Source organism: Sinocyclocheilus grahami, unplaced genomic scaffold (genome assembly GCF_001515645.1).
Source record: "Sinocyclocheilus grahami isolate Dianchi unplaced genomic scaffold, SAMN03320097.WGS_v1.1 scaffold132.1, whole genome shotgun sequence".
In the NCBI taxonomy this organism is placed as follows: domain Eukaryota; kingdom Metazoa; phylum Chordata; class Actinopteri; order Cypriniformes; family Cyprinidae; genus Sinocyclocheilus; species Sinocyclocheilus grahami.
The window spans coordinates 465,376-483,515 of NW_015505311.1; the positions used below are offsets into that span (position 1 = coordinate 465,376).

Here is an 18,140-nt window from a genome sequence, read left to right on the forward strand (position 1 = left end):
AAGATCTTGGGAACAGGAGCCTTTGGCACTGTTTACAAGGTACTACATTCACTTTTATGATTTTTGTGTTTATATGAGTTTTGTGTTTTCTCAACAATATATTTTTTACAATTTAGCATGTAATCGACTTCATCTGTCATCTTCTTTATAAGGGAGTCTGGGTTCCAGAAGGGGAAACGGTGAAGATTCCAGTGGCTATAAAGATACTCAATGAAAGCACAGGACCTAAAGCCAATGTGGAGATTATGGATGTGAGTAATTTACAATTAAACCTTACTTTACTTTACTTTTTACCATCATTTGCAAAATAAGAATGCAAGAACAGACAACTGAATGGATTTACTGAGAATGTCCATTTCACCCAAAGTGCAAATCAAATAACTCTAAGCAACGCAATATTTTCTGGCAATTACATGCATTGTTAAATACATTTAACATTAGACTAACCAAGTTAAGCTATTGCTTTTAAGGCTATATGACTTTGAGATGCTATCTTAAAGCAGGGGTGTCAAACTCAGACAAATTCAGAGCTCCATGTTGGGTTTTCCAAATGGAACGCTCACTCTTGGGAACTCGGTCTATCTCACTCAACCCCAAGTTGAGAATTCAAAATGGCTGCTCCCTACGTGAGAAAAAGTGAAAGCTATAAATACTTCAATACTATGCATTTCTGTTATATTCACATGTCATTATTGAGTCATTACTGCCCAACCTCTATCTGTGAATATGTTGCTATGGTGTGTGGGAGTGTCTGCAGTTACAAAATGCAGTGTAATGCTCTGTTTTTGCTAACACTGCTAATGCTAACATGAGTGAACTCTGTTACATGTTTTCTGACTTCTCTACTGCAGTGGTTTTCAACCATGGGTCGCGACACAAAAAATGGGTCGTCAGGATGATTTAAGTAAAATGTATATATGTATGCAACAAAGCTCAAGACTCTGGGAAGAAGGAAGCGTGAACCAGCAAACATAACTTTAATAACAAACAACAAAATTAATGTAAAACCACCTCACAGCAGACTCCAGTGCATATCTCTCTGTTTGCGCTCTGGAGAGCATCAAAGGTTTACAACGTGTTTTTGCAGCTTTGAACATTGTAGCCTATCACAGACATATCTGTTGATTTCTTGAACGCAATGGCCAATCAGAGTGTTTCTGTTAATCAGAATCCACTCACTGCTCAAAACACAGGTGTTCTGTTCAGTCCTGAGTTCTGCAAGCTCATCCTCTCATTGTAACAAACAAAGTATAGACATGATGTAAATAAGATATTTATTGTACAATGTAGAGAGATTAATTGATTATTATTAACTGAATTTTCTGAGATTGCGATAAACTGAAATGAGTGACAGCTTTTCAGTGATTATTAAGGGATTATATATATATTATTGGCTATATATAATCCAATCAGAATTTGAATAAAAGTTTTGTTTGTCATGATGCTAAGAGGACCAACGGTGGTGAACATGCTGCAAAGTTTATATATATGAGTTGCGTCAATTTAAAAAGAAAAAAAAATTATAATAATAATTGGGTCGCTCTAGTTGTTCCAATAGTTGGAAAGCCACTGCTGTACTGGAACACAGTCCACTTGGGTGTAATGGCATTCTCAGCTCCGACATCCAACTTCCGAGTTAAATCGAATGCATCATTAATTCCAACCCTGCTCCAACACACAAACCATATAGTTTTCAAATAAACCTGAATGACTTGATTAGCTGGGTCAGGTGTGTTTAATTAGGGTTTAAGCTAAACCCTGCAGGGTTGTGGCCCACCAGAAACTGAGTTTGACACCCCTATCTTAAAGTTTGTATTGAATGCAATGGGTCAGGTGAATGACACGTTTTTAAACCATGTTTGTTTTGCAATTACTTTCTGTAACTGCATTATTGTATAAATGTACACTATCGTAAAAGTTTGGGGTCGGTAAGGTTTTGAAAAAAGTATCTTATGCTCTTATGCATTTATTTAATCAAAAGTCTTCAGTGTCACATGATCTTTCAGTGATCATTCTGATATGCTAATTTGCTGCTCAATAAATATTTCTTACTATTATCAGTGATGAAAACAGTTGTGCTGCTTAATATTTTTGTGGAAACCTTCATGCATCTTTTTTTAGGATTCTTTGATTAATAAAAAGTTTGAAAGAACAGCATTTATTTTAAGTGGAAATGTTTTGTAACATCATAAATGCTTTTACTGTCCTTTCTTTCCCAATATGTATTGTATTGTTAGGTAGTTGGCGATAAACGCTAGTTTGGCTCCTACCCTACTTCGTAATACTAATTGGACCTAGAGTTTACATACTGCATATCGAGGGTGTTGATGAAAACAGCACATTTTCAGTGTTTCTGTTTTTGTCTTCTAGGAAGCACTGATCATGGCCAGCATGGAGCATCCTCATCTGGTCCATCTTTTGGGGGTCTGCTTGAGTCCCACTATTCAGCTGGTAACTCAGCTCATGCCCCACGGCTGCCTGCTGGACTACGTACATGAACACCAGGAGAACATCGGCTCCCAGCTGCTGCTCAACTGGTGCGTGCAGATTGCAAAGGTAAGAGTTCCCATGAACGAGTGTTTTTTTTTTTGCCTTTGTAGTTGAGCAAATACATTGTCTCAAATAATTAATCTCTGTTTAATCTCTCCAATGTTTGTTGTTTTGATATTTGAGAGTTCATAGTAAATTCACTATATTTGATTCCTTGCAAGTTTTAATGCTGAACGCACACATCTGCAGGCTGCTGAATCACTAAATACTCAGTTGCTTTGGCTCAGTTGGGTACCGCATCAAATAGAAGGACGCTCTTCAAAGTACTTCGAAGGAAGAAGCTCCAGTGTCTCATGCGTCAAATGAGTGCAACTGCCCCCAACCGTGTTTAAAGAGAAAGTCTTCTTTCTTCAGCTCTGTGATTGAAACATTATGTAATGGACTGGTGTATGAAGGAGTTCAGAAAAAAAGAGTTTCCCAATAAGCTTTCCATTTCCTATTCAGCATAGCATGAAATATTCATTCATTGTTATTTTATTCTACCAGTTGAGCTGTGGTACTTACAGTTTTTCTCAGTCGCTTTGGTACATTTCTCGAATCATCCTTGACATTTGCAAAACAGTAAGTGCATTTCTCAAAACAACTCGTACAAATAACAAAACACCATGGATTACCTGCAAAAGGCCAGTCTCTTGCTCAAAATCCTTAGTTCATCTCTCAAAAATAAATATCTGTGTCAATGAACATGTCAGTGCCATCAGAATGACAAGTCCTTGTGTACGGATAAGACAGTCAAATTGCTTAGTCATGTTGTCAGTATAACTGTGTTCTCTGGAGGGATGTTCTGATGTAAACTATGGCTACAGTTTTGATGACAATTATTGTAAATTGTAGGTTACACCTTAGTGTATGTGGGAGTTTGATTGCAAGAGACTGGACAAGATTCACATTTATGCTTTTACTGTAATTTGTTGACAGACCATGTCATTGCGACACGGAAAGGAAAAGACAGCACTGCATAGCACAAACAAAAAAAAACAAAAGTAGAAATGTGAACATAGGACAATCTCCTTAAGGAAAACTGTACATGCAGTGCTATAGGAATTACAGTGCAGTCTTCCTACACCTCCTGACGATCTGGTCTGTTGGGCCACAAATTCTCATCCACATCACAATGAATATCTTCTCTTGCGATGCAGCATGGAAAGAATCTTTTAGAGTGTCTTATCCAGTCTCTGCAGGCATCTGCTGTGATGTCATCACACGCTGCATCCATGGCAGCCAGAAGGGTCATCTGTGTATGTGGCTGGCGATCACATACCTTCCATCTCCATGCTGAGAAAAATTCCTCAATGGGGTTAAGAAATGGAGAGTAGGGTGAGAGGAACTCCATCAGCATCCTGTTGTGGGCTGCAAACCATTGCCTGATGATGTTGGAGCGACGGAAACTGACATTGTCCCAAACTATCACGTACTTTGGCAGGTCATCTCCAATCTGACCCCTCTCTTGTTCAGGGATGAGATCCCTGTAAAGAGTGTCTAAAAAGGTGACAAGACACTCTGTATTGTATGGCCCAATAATGGGAATATGCGTTAGCACACCATTCTCAGAGATAGCAGCACCCATGGTTATGTTCCCGCCCCGTTGGCCTGGCACATCAACTGTAGCTCTGTGGCCGATGATATTTCGATCACGCCTTCTGCATTTTGTTAGGTTGAAGCCAGCCTCATCCATGTAGATGAAGCTGTGCGGTGGTTCACTTGCTTCCAGTTCCATTATACGCTATATCCAGAAGACACAAAATGAGTTTTATGAGTTACATGGATTTTCATTTCGGCCAAGATACAGTTACATCAAATGTATACAGCACATATTGCATCTTCTTTTCTACAGCCATAACAAATGTGTAAAGGTCACACTTACTGTACTGTATATCACTATACGATGTTGTACTGTTTACTGTGAGGTACAGTTGCTGCATGCTCATACATGTTTTACCTGTACATACTGGTAGCGCAGCTCCTTCACTCTTTCACCATTTCTTTCAAATGGAACAGTGTACAGCTGCTTCATATTCATTTGGTGTCTTTTCAGCACCCCAATGGTTGAGATGCTGACTGTTTGGATGTTTTCAAAGATATTGTTGTCCTCTATAATGGCACTCTTTATCTCCCTTAGTCTTATGGCATTGTTTTCTACAACCATGGTGCAAATAGCCTCCTCCTGTTCAGGTGTGAAAAGGGGCCCTCTGCCACCCCGTGAAGTTGTCTTGCAGTCCTATGTGGAAAAAAATATAGTAATGCAAAACACAAAATTGAGTAAGATAAAATATCACTGTTTAAAGTATACTTACTGTATATTGTAAAATGCAAGGTGAATATTGTAATATTGTATGAAGCATTACAGAAAGTATACAGTATTACAGTACAGTGCCTATTGTTAGATTACATACCTGTTCTGTCGAAAAAAAGTCTGAATTATTGAGGACACAGTTGCTCTCCCAACATTTGGCTGCACCCTTCGACCAGCCTCGGCCATTGTTAGCCCATGATTACATGATACAAGTGTGGCTCTTATCTCATCAGGAACACGCATATGTCCTTGGCCTCTTCTGCCTCCTCCACCACGCAGCCTCACTCCTCTTCTTCTCTCTGGCTGTTGACCCCGTCCAATTCCTTGTTCTTCCACTGTCAGACATTGAAACATTGTATTGTGCTCCAGCTATATATATGCTTGCCAGTTGATGGTTCATGAGATGCACCTTCGTTAGAGAAAATCAAGATTCACCTGGGAGCAATTTACCAATGCAGGACAGATTTAGAAAAAAAGTCTAATGGAAATGTATAGAAATATGCTTGACATATTATGACAACTTGTTCAACCATTTTGCATGTAAAGACTTATGCTATGAACTAATGCATAAATGTTGTGGGGGGTGAGACTATTCAACAGAGACCCATTATAATACATTTCAATCAACATGACATAAGCAATTGATAATGTAGGAAACAGCAGAGAAGTGTACATAATCATTTGCATGAACGTACCAAAGCATTTGCAACTTGTTCAAAGAAATGAGAAACTGCTTTTTTGATATGCACAAGTGACACAATGATGTGAAGATTGAACAGGTAGTTTTGAGAATTTCAATTCTGATCTGAGAAATGTACCAAAGTGACTGAGAAAAACGTCTCTAGGTTACGTATGTAAACATGGTTCCCCGAAGGAAGGTGACGCTGCGTCGAAGTCACTTTGGGAACGCCCCTGCGTGACCGCATTCTGAAGCACGTGTCAAATCAGTCCAATGGAGTAGTGAGACGTCACGAGCGGGGTGACGTAAGCACCAGAAAGTATCAAAGGGCATCCGGCAGAGCGTAAACCAGCTTCGATGAAGTAGCGCCTGGAGGGATGCAGGGAGTATGGGAAAGAGACGCAGCATCTCATTCCCTCGGGGAACCATGGTTACATATGTAACCTAGAGACGTTCCCCTTCAGGAACTCGAGCTGTGTTGAAGTCATTTGGGAACGAGAATACCCACTGCGCCATACTACCAAGTCCCTGACTGTGTGTGTATCTTGCGAGCACATCACGAAGAGAGATCTTGGGAACCTGGGGTACATGCCAGGTCTAGGTTGTAAAAACGGACAAAAGTGTGCAGAGAGGACTAGCCCGCCGCAGCACAAATGTCCTGCAAGGCCACACCCAAGTTGAAAGCCTTGGAGGCCGCCATACTCCTGGTCGAGTGCGCTCTGACCCCCATAGGTGACGGGAGGCCAGAGGACTCGTAGGCTAGTAAGATGGCCTCGACCACCCAGCTACTCATGGTCTGCTTGGTTGCCGGAGATCCATTCTTTGGCGGACCAAAACAAACAAATAGCTGACCTGCCGCCGTATAAGTTTTCCCAACCAGACTTGATGTAAACCTAACGGGCCTGGTGGGAAGCTTCAGGGCCTTCAGGGACGATGCTGAGAATGGGGAGAGATAGCTCGCAAGCGTCTGCTTCACCACTGGCATCGCCCCATATCCCTTATCATTCAGCCCCATGATGTTATTTTGAATCATTCGAGACTGTGGTGCTGTAAATACGGGATGAGTACGGTTTCTCCCACGATCTTGACACCTCAGCATGGAGATCGGGGAAAAACGGAAGGCCCCCGTCGTGAAGGCTGTGATCTGGATTCAGAAAACGCTTGTCTAATTATTTTTAGGACGAGCGTCCTGTTTCTAGGCTGGCCAAACGAAACAGGACGAAACACACTCTGCGCTGTGCCTCGGCAACAGCGGGACCCCTGCCAGCGGGATCGCGAGCCTGGCCGCTCTCATCAAACACAGCCAGGCGAGAGCGGAGCATACACAGCGAGAGTAACTCGCAGTGATGACAATCAGCTCCCTCGAAAGCTGACCGTACATGCTCCGCTCCCAAACAAACGACACACAAATCGTGTGTATCCTCCGCCGCCAGATGTCGTGGGCAGGGAGGAACACAGCGTTTGTAATGCCGTTCGCTCGCCATAGACATTTTTATGATTGTTTTTTATATATGCTTGTGCGGACAGACAACAGTAAATAGACAGACACATACACAGAGCGCTACTGAAGAGCAGAAGCTGGTTTGCGCTCTGCTGGATGCGCTTTTATACTTTCTGGTGCTTACGTCACCCAGCTTGTGACGTCTCGCTATTCCAATGGGCTGATTTGACACGTGCTTCAGAACGAGGTCACGCAGGGGCGTTCCCAAAGCGACTTCGACGCAGCTCGAGTTCCTGAAGGGGAACTGTAAATTGCATCAAAAGTGACAGTAAAGAAATGTATAACATTTCAAAAGATTTATTTCAAATTAATGCAGCACAACTCTTTTCAACATTGATAATAATAATTGTTGCTTGAGCACCCAGTCAGCATATTAGAATGATTTCTGAATGTGACACTGAAGACTAGAGTAAAGGAAGACAGGAATAAATTAAATTTAACGGTAAGATAGACAGACAGACAGACAGACAGACAGACAGATAGACAGATAGATAGATAGATAGATAGATAGATAGATAGATAGATAGATAGATAGATAGATAGATAGATAGATAGATAGATAGATAGATAGATAGATAGATAGATAGATTCTGTGTTGGATAAATGAAATCCACTTCCCTTCATTCAAGTGCCACAATCCAAGAGCATTTTGAGATTGTTCATTAGCATGTCATCTCTCAGAGTAGCTATTTAAAGGGGACCTATTGTGCAAAATTCACTTTTACATGGTGTTTGAACACTGATGTGTATTAGGGGTGCAACAGTTCAACTTACTCACGGTTCAGTTTGTATCACGGTTTTAGAGTCACGGTTTCGGTACGGTTCGGTGTGTGCTATGTTTAAGGAAAAAACTATATTGTCAAATAAAAATTAAGAAAATAAGAACAAATAATCTAACTACAAGCAACATGACAAATAAATGCAATAGAGCAAAGATACAAATAAAATATACAGTGCTTTTCAGGTTTTTTAGGTAGGTCTTTATGTACAGAAATTGAATAAAGTAATCAAATGCAAAACTACATTGCATATTTGACTGTATAAATTAAAACATATTCTAATAAAATAAATGTGTAAGGGGAAAGAGAGAGAAGGAGGGGGGAGAAAGAGTGACATTGCTGTCCAACACCCCTCAGGATGATCGTTCGCAGGGCTCAGAGGAATCATTACCGGAAAGCCAAGCTCACACGCTCCTCAGGGAATCTTCCTCCCCAAGGAGGCAGAGGAGACCCCCAGTCAGGTTTAGAGACTTTGGAGGACTTCAGTAAGAGGGGGATGCCAAACCTATGGTGGCCGTAAAGTGCAAAGCAAATCACAATTCTGAAAACAAAATAACAAATTACAAACGCAAATGCAAGTCTAAAAAACAAAATAACAATTCAGAAAGCACAACAACAATTCAGAAAACATTATAACAAGTCAGAAAACACAATGACAAATCAGACAAACCGGAAAAGGTAGGTATAGTTTGAGACAGCGCCATTGGTTTGGGATTACTCACCTCTGACGGGATGAGACATCTGTCAATCAAAAAATACGGAGTGTCTATTTAGATTTAGTTAAAAGTTACTGCAACCCATCAGCTCCAGTGGCGCAGATGGATAAGTGCTAGTCGTTGGCATTTTGACGCGATCGACCAGGGTTCGATCACACTTTTTGCCTAACTTTTTTTTCTCCCTTTTCAAATCTCGTATCACATCGTAAAGGCATTTATTTTCAAGCCAAGGGCAAGTGCTTATCCATCTGCACCACTGGAGCTCATGTTTTATGGCCACTTTTAACTAAATGTAAATAGACACCCCGTATTTTTTATTCCATAGTAAGGGCAATTCATACAATACATTTAAACTGAGCTACTTTAATACCATCTCTGAACTTTCTACCACGACTGGTTCTTTCCTGTATACGTTGATTGACAGATGTCTCATCCAGTCAGCGGTGAGTAATCCCAAACCAATGGCGCTGTCTCAAACTATACCTACCTTTTCCGGTTTGTCTGATTTGTCATTGTGTTTTCTGACTTGTTATAATGTTTTCTGAATTGTTGTTGTGCTTTCTGAATTGTTATTTTGTTTTTTAGACTTGCATTTGCGTTTGTAATTTGTTATTTTGTTTTCAGAATTGTGATCTGCTTTTCACTTTACGCTCACCGTACATTTTTGTGTTGCGAACTGTTATTGGATGTTCGAGTTGGATGTGAAAAGAGAGAAGGAGGGGGGAGAAAGAGTGCCTTGCTGGTTCAAGTGCGGTTCTCTTGGAAGTGGGGGTGTGTACGGCATGGGTTGTGGCCGACAACAGCCCAAATAAACACCCCTTGTACATCAAAACGCCTCGTCCTTGTCTGAGAACGCTACAGTACCATTCCCACAGCAAGAACGATCCTGAACTAAATGAAGATTAATGTCTTGGGTATGGTGTGTTTATTGGACCAATCAGATAAGAGTAAATGGAGAGTCAGCGAGAGGCTCATTTGATTGGCTACAAGAAGAAGGTGGCCCCGCCCTCCCCCTCACGCTTGCAAAACTCAGTGAGAGAACAGTGCCAAAATTGTAAACGCAGAGAAAAGAAAGACGGAGCTGTACATATCGGTTTATTTTGGGAACTTTTTGCCCCACATGCACAACAAGTAATTTAGACATTTGTAACAGTTTGTTTTTTTTACACATACAGATTGGTTCTATGCAGTCAATCTGTTTTGCAGTTCTTTAAACTGTTGTTTTCACTTGCAAATCACTGTTCACAGGCTTGCAGTGCTTTTGACCGTCTTTTGGTGAAAAAAATGTGCCAAAAGTGTAACGCGCGGAAAAATGGAAGTCAGAAGCATGCAGATCATATTTATTTTGCGTTAGCATGAAGCTGCAGTTTCACAATACATGAATTACACTTACGAGTAACAGTAAAATGCTGCAAATAATTTTTTCTTGCGCTTGAAACACAATTTTCACCTTTACAAAGCTTCTCTTGCGCATGCCAATGGAATTTACGCTTACAGTCTTATGTACACTTCCACAACTCTTACCCTGCGTATGCAAATCTTTTTGACGTCATTCTACCTTCATAGTTTAGTCTAAACACGGATAGCAACGTGTGCTGTTCTGGTCTCACCTGCGCTATCAACACGTGATGACGGCATAAATGGGAGTTATTCCAGCATACAGCACTCGCATTGAACAAAGAGTGACTGGTTTATCCACGTATTATTTTTTTTCCGACGGTTCGATTTTTTACCGAGAACCGTTGCACCCCTAATGTGTATCCACAGTGTGTAAACAACCAGCCTATAATGGTACAAATCCACCCAATCTTTTTTTTATATAATCCCCATAAATCAGAAGCAGTGTCTGAATTTACGCTGTTTCAGATTTCCCCCTACTGTGACATCACAGTAGGGGTAAACCCGCCCATTACTGTTGACAATCTGCCCTATTCGCATTGACCCTGGCCCGATTGAACCGCACATAGTCCGCCATGTTTATATTGTCACTATAGTGCCTATATTTACACAATGACTACATTTACATACGCACGAATAATGCGATTATTTCCAATAATCAGAGTAAGGACTTAATCGCATTATGATGTTTACATGTCAAGAGCAAAGCTCTTCACTCCCATTTACATGCAATTTCCATTATTCATTATAAATGCAAATTTGTTCACCGGTTCTTGTGTATCCGGGCTCGGACATTTTGTTGTGAAGCACCTAAAATTGTCCCCATTTCTGTGTTTTCGTCCATCCATGCACTGCATTATGTTAATGTCGCGCAACGTCGACAACATGAACTCTGTTTCCTCGGCTCCCCAGAAATGCGATGCTTTATTTCCCACCATCGTTTCTAATCTGCGTATTACTGCAGGTGCGCATCATGTCATTCATGTTCGTGACGACTTATGACTTATGCTTGCTGCGATTATGAGCTTAATCGCATTATTTAGATCGAAGTATTGCATTTACATGAGGTAAAGATTATTTGCAGTACTGCCAAAAACTCATTATAATTGCATTAAAAGGGTGCATGTAAACGCACTCATTGTCTGCACCACATAAACATTACAAATGTTGATTTTGGATGTACAAATGAGATTATCCAAAGACTCTTGGCATCTGAGCCATAGAGAACACTGAATGAATTTAATTTATGGAAGGAAATGTGCTAAAGAGTCTTATATATTTGAGCAAATCATTTTATGCTGGACTGCTTCATAAACATGGGTCAGTTCAACACAGGATTTGCACAACAGCTGATTCTGAAAGATGGGTCAATACCAGCTGTTCATGCTCAAACATCATATCCAGAACAAGTAAGAATCACCTCATATTTTCTGAATGTTTCCAAATTGCATTTCCGGATGTGCTTGTTAGCATGCTGTACCGTTAATGTGGCTAAGTTACACTGTCTCGCACTGTACTCACAGAGAGCAGAGCTATGTCATTAGTTTTATCCCGAAAACGATCTCTGTCTGCATATTTCATAAATAATTTCTGACATTTTGGCTTTGTGAGATTCTCAGGTTTTGTTGTTGACAGTCAATCTGAAGTGTGAGCTGTAAAGTTTCCGCCCTCTACTGGAAAGGGGGTGGAAGCAGCAGCTCATTTACATTGAAAGGCACACATATGAAAACGGCGTGTTTTTGCTCACACACAAAGAGGGGCAAATTTGACATGCTATAATAAAAGATCTGTGGGATATTTTGAGCTGAAACTTCACAGACACATTCTGGGGACACCAGAGACTTGTATTACATATTGTAAAAAGGGGCATAATAGCTCCCCTTTAAGGTCGAATCTGTGTTTGATTTCTCACCTGCTGTGATCCTTAGGATATTAATCCCCTCAATCATCCATTAGAAAACCCTGCTGTTTTCAACAAGTAACCTGTGATTCCTGCTCATTCTGTTTAAATCTTGGGGTCGTGTTTATCTATCATACAGAACCCACGTGTAGTGCAAGGGCATGGGCTCCTCCTCCTGCTGTGTTCTTGGAGAAACTAGAGACTTATTTTATTGTGAGAGAATTTCCAGACCTGTTGCTTTCTCACGCCTAGACCTGAGGAACATGACAGCTGAGGTGAAGAGAGAGTTAGATGCCAGTAAGAGAGGAGACTGATGTTGGCACCTGCAGTGTAGCAAGATATTTGAGTTGTATAACAGCATTTTCAGTGTCTGATTTTCACCAACTTTCAGACCGATTTCCTTCTCTTCTTTAATGTCACCTTTTATAGCTTTGATTATTTACTTATCTTTTGTCTGAGAATGAAACATCTGAATTAGTCAAATCAGTATATTAGACTAAAGACTATAGTAATGGCTGCTGATAATTCAGCTTTGCCATCACAGGAATTACTTTATTTCTTATTCTATGCTTTAATTCTCAAAGAGACATACTCAAAGTAGCTCTTTCAAAATACTTTATTCTGTATAACGCTTTTAATTATAGATTATTCTGAAAAGGAATCAGTATATATACAGTATCTCACAGAAGTGAGTACACCCCTCACATTTTTGTAAATATTTTATTATATATTGTCATGTGACAACACTGAAGAAATTACACTTTGCTACAATGTAAAGTAGTGAGTGTACAGCTTGTATTACAGTGTAAATTTGCTGTCCCCTCAAAATAACTCAACACACAGCCATTAATGTCTAAACCGATGGCCACAAAAGTGAGTACACCCCTAAGTGAAAATGTCCAAATTGGGCCCAAAGTGTCAATATTTTGTGTGGCCACCATTATTTTCCAGCACTGCCTTAACCCTCTTGGGCATGGAGTTCACCAGAGCTTCACAGGTTGCCACTGGAGTCCTCTTCCACTCCTCCATGACGACATCACGGAGCTGGTCGATGTTAGAGACCTTGCGCTCCTCCACCTTCCATTTGAGGATGCCCCACAGATGCTCAATAGAGTTTAGGTCTGGAGACATGCTTGGCCAATCCATCACCTTTACGCTCAGCTTCTTTAGCAAGGCAGTGATCATCTTGGAGGTGTGTTTGGGGTCGTTATCATGTTGGAATACAACTATGGATCATGCTCTGCTTCAGTATGTCACATGTGGCCAGTGGTTTAGACATTAATGGCTGTGTGTTGAGTTATTTTGAGGGGACAGCAAATTTACACTGTTATACAAGCTGTACACTCACTACTTTACATTGTGGCAAAGTGTCATTTCTTCAGTGTTGTCACATGAAAAGATATAATAAAATGTTTACAAAAATGTGAGGGGTGGACTCACTTCTGTGAGATACTGTATATATATAGAGAGAAAGAGAGAGAGAGAGAGATTATATCCTTTTTTAAGTAAAAGAATATGTTTTTGTTTGTTTTATTCTTCTTCATTTACCTTTGTGATATAATAATATGGGAATCAGAGGTTTAAATGTAGACCAATTTAAAATGAGATTGTTTTGTATATACCTTGGCTTATTTAAAAATCATAACAATTATTAATTTGTTCTATCACTGCATAATGAATAAAAGAGTGTTATAATATTGTTTCTAACATCTCCTGTCTCTCTGTGGATAAAGTGTGTGGCTGTGATAGAGCCATTTGCATATTTCGAAGCTAACTTGGCATCAAAAGTGATACCCTCCATCAGATGATGGGTGTCATTTGAATAATTCTCATCTAGCATTTCTCTGCCAGGAAAAAAAGAAGCCAAAATTAACTATATTGGAAAAGAGAAAGTTATCATCATTGCATCCATTTAGCTAACTAATCATGTTCAATTCTTATATCTGGTCCAGCCCTGTCATTGAAGATTTTCAGTTTTCGTATGCAACACTAAGTGTTTTCTCTCAAGTTTCCTCTTTTATAACTTAAATGCTTCACCAAAGATGACAATTCGCTTAAAATGTTCTCACCTTCAGACCATCCAAGATGTAGATAAGTTTATTTCTTCATCGAAACAAATTTGGATAAATGTATCATTACATGACTTGCTCACCAATGGATCCTCTGCAGTGAATGGGTGCCGTCAGAATGAGATCCACAATCCACATGATATTCCACAAGTAATCCATACAACTCCAGTCCATCAAGTTATGTGATGCTAAATTTCTCCAAATCTCTTCCAATGAAGAAACAAACTCACGTATGTCTTTAAAGGGCCTGAAGGAGAGTACATTTTCATTTTTGGGTGAACTATTCCTTTAAAGGAGACATATTATGCCCCTTCTTACAATATGTAATATAAGTATATGGTGTCCCCAGAATGTGTCTGTGAAGTTTCAGCTCAAAATACCCCACAGATAATTTATTATATTATTTTGAAAATGCCTATTTTGAGTGGAAGCAGAAACACACTGTTTTTCGTGCCTGTCTCTTTAAATGCACATGAGCTGCTGCTCCCCTCCCCCTTTTCTAGATTAGAGCTGCACCATTACAGCTCGGACCTGCTAAAAACATCTGTTTTGGTTCTGATTATCATGTTTATCGCTCTGAAATCATAAGTTTTAAACCATATGAGTTTAAAGTTGCACACATCCGAAGCACACGGACAGAAAGCGGCTGTCACAGCATGTGAGTACTAAACTAAGTTCTCATTCACACACAAGTTTACGTTAAAAACACGAGTTACAAAAAAAAAACAGTCTGTTATGTCTGTGAAGGTAAACTGCTGGGAAATAAATTGGATGTTTATTTTTGATCTGTGTGGCAGCAGCAATATACATTAAATAAATCAATAAATCCACTGCTCTCTTTTCTCCTCTGAGGCTGGGACTCTAAATAGTGTTCTGTGCTCGTCTGTGCAGCCAAAGGCAGAACAGTTAGCATGTTTTGCTCAAACTTTCGTCATGGCATTAGAACTGGTACACCGTTGTCTCTTGCTAAATGAAAATGCCGGCGCCATGGGTGGAAATTTACAGATTAAAAGGTGGTAATATTATAATGAGATCCATTTGCCACGTCACCAAGGGAGCGAAATCTGACACGCTCGTTTTTTCAGACGCTTGCAGAAAAAGGCTTACCAAAACAAAGTTACTGGGTTAATCTTTTTCAAGTTTCCTTGGTTGGTAGATGCACTGGTGACCTGATTATAGCATTTAAAATCTGGAAAAGTCAGATTTCCATGATATGTCACCTTTAAGACCTCCACTAATGCGAATGTTGTTTTCTAGCTGAGCAAATGCAACTCACTAGTGATGCAGCAGGTCTCCCAAACATCTTTTCTGCTTTGTCTGTCCTCAATTCAATTTGGATGTATTGTTTGTATATATGTCTTTCTGTTTGTTTGTTTGTTTATTTGTTTATTCACCTTTTAATGCTTGTGCTGTTAAAAGCCAGCATTCATCTTTTTCCATCACCTCTCAAAAAAATCACTAATAACTGCTGATAACTCTGGAAAATGCAGAAAGCCTCTGAAACCCTCCAATTACTGTAAGGTATCCGCTGCACTAATAGATATATGGAGTTTGGATTTGGGGGATTGAAAGTCTGATTGGATCATTCATTTCAAGATGGTTGACTATGAAAAGAGCTGAGGTGTCCTTATCATAGATTAGAGTGAACTGGGCTAATTCAAGCCGCCTGCAGCTGATGGGACTCTGTGCTCATGAATGATTTGGTAATGTTTGCTTTTGAAGATGTGGGCAAAGGAAGAAATCTTGATCCAGTACTGAAATAATACTAATATTTTTTTGCAGATATTTTTCCATTCAGTCATCTGATTTCAGTCTCATAGGATTGATTGGGCTTTAGCCAACTGTGCTTTAGCCAGCTAGTTTTATGTGAACATCTTTCTTTGACATTTTGAGCAAGGCGTGTCTTTTTTCAGTCTAAAATCAGAATCTGAATTTAATATTTTGGATGTGTTGTCATTAAATTTATGATAATACGTTAAATTTACATTTAATTTGTTTTTCATGTTGTAGTTTAAAGGAAAAAGGATTGTGAGAGTGTAAAATCTGTTGCATAACATATTTGTGTGTGTGTGTGTGTGTGTGTGTGTGTGTGTGTGTCTATAATGCAACAATGTAAAACACAGTCATGTCAGTAAAGTACTATTAAAACTGAAAACCAAAAGTGAGATGTATGCATGCACCAGTATAGACGGCAAAAGAATGAAGGTTATAAGGAATTGATTTTATGGTGATGCTTGAAAAATTGATTCATCATGTGTGACACAAACAGCAGCAAGTTTAGTCTTGAATTTTCATTAATAACAAATTATGTTTACGAATCTTTTTGGACAGCTTGAGATATAGCACATCAATGTTTTTTCTTCGTGCTCCATGACGCAGTTAGTCATCATTGTCTTTGTTCCAGCCAGGGCCTATTCTAGGCATAGGCGAGCTAGGCGGTCGCCTAGGGTGCCACGAGCTGAAGGGGCGCCAATGAGCACACGTACTGGCACTTTTAGCAGGGTTGTGATAAAGAGTGGCACGGTCACCCTGAAATATGACTGCCGCCCCCACTGGATCCCCCAACATTATTGGGCTAGAGTACTGTCAATCTGACGATGGCTGTATGCCACTAGATCAGAGTGCTGTCAACCCCCACTGGATTGTTGCATGCAAAGTTTGCATTTGGAGCGCTCAACAACGCCATTAGATCAGTGGGCTCTGTCAGTGCTTTGGCAAGGTAACACTTTTTTTTGCCATGCAATAAAGCTAAGTTCAAAGGCCAATTTAAAATATTGGTACAGTAAATAAAGTGCACAATATCAGTATTTTGTTTAGGCAGTATTTGTGGCACATTTGTCCAAATATTTGTGGCAGATTTGTCCAAAAGGTGTGCATTTTTTGCGCCAATGCATTGTCAAAGGATCAGCATGTCATGTAATAATCCCATATAAACTTTAACATCCAATGAAAAAATATTTGTATAGTAAAATTCGCTAATTCACGAGATCAATACATCCTTTATTACACCGCTTTGTCGAGTTAAATGCATCCTTACGGAGGGGACGAAATGCTGAGTCAATTCATTCACCTCCAACAGCGCTTAATGGGAGCAGCGTCATAGAGTGCAGAGCGTTAACGAGTAGCAAATTATTAAGTAGCTGCATTGGTTACTTTTATGCCACTGATAAAGCTTTTATATGTAGTTTGGGGTAACAAAGGGGTTTTATAGGTTTGACCCCAATAATAATGCAATAATTGACACTTTAAATCAATGTTTCAAGAAACAACAACAAAAAAAATTGAACAAAAAACAGATAAAGACAAAAAAGTAGCCATTGATATCTAAACAATATGTAGTAGTACAGTATATAGTATCCAAATCAAAATGTAATAAAATTAATTTATGTGTGATTTATGTGTAAATTATGTGTAAATTATGTGCAATGTCTTAGCCACTAGGGATTGTTACATAGGGCTATACAGGCATCTAGTGGCAACACAATGATATTACAGATACTAAATTGTGCAAAATGTTTGTCTTAACAGTCAATTTACAAATAATGCTTTCAGATTTGTGGAACTCAATGCACTGAATCTCCACAAATTAGTGTTGTTACTATGACAACCAATTTGAATGTGACAAGCAACTGGTGTCTGAAAAGAATTATATATATATATATATAATTTAAAAAAAAAATTGGGGCAATAGGGATTTCGCCTAGGGCGTCAAATTGGCTAGAAATAGCCCTGGTTCCAGCAGTGTGTGATGGACACTGCTCCTGTGTATTTATCCCAAATTATACCATGTTGTCTGATGAACCTCCTGTGCTGCCCACGCACTACAACTTTTCAGACAGTATGTAGTCCTGTTATCCTCCTCCTCCATAACACATCAAGGAAACTGACTTTGTTGTCAGTTGTTGTACTAAAAGCAGAATAAAGGAAGCTTGAGATGTTTAAAGATGGCAAAAAATTATTGACATAAACAGAAAATGTTCTTGTAGCTGAAATTTTATTTTAAGTAGTTACTTAAAGATGTCTTGCTATATTTAAAGTGCAAGTTGTTACTAGTATTCCACTATTACATCTGCTATGTTTTATATATAATAGTCAGTGATACATCACTATAGACCTCGCTATTTTTATTTTTAACCAAGTAACCAATATAACCTTTTATAATTTATTTTCACACAAATTATATATATATATATATTATTATTATTATTATTATTATATTATATTATATTATATATATATATATATATATATATAT

General features: G+C 39.2%; 1 protein-coding gene across 1 annotated transcript in view; it reads left to right on the forward strand.

The window, feature by feature from the left end:
* The window catches only part of LOC107590690 (receptor tyrosine-protein kinase erbB-4-like), a 48,835-nt gene continuing 30,695 nt past the window's right edge, over positions 1 to 18,140 (forward strand). The window contains exons 1-3 of the mRNA XM_016279590.1: positions 1 to 39; positions 153 to 251; positions 2,371 to 2,556. Of these exons, the coding sequence (XP_016135076.1) occupies positions 246 to 251; positions 2,371 to 2,556 (192 nt within the window). The 5' untranslated portion in view covers positions 1 to 39; positions 153 to 245. The remainder of the gene's footprint in view (positions 40 to 152; positions 252 to 2,370; positions 2,557 to 18,140) is intronic.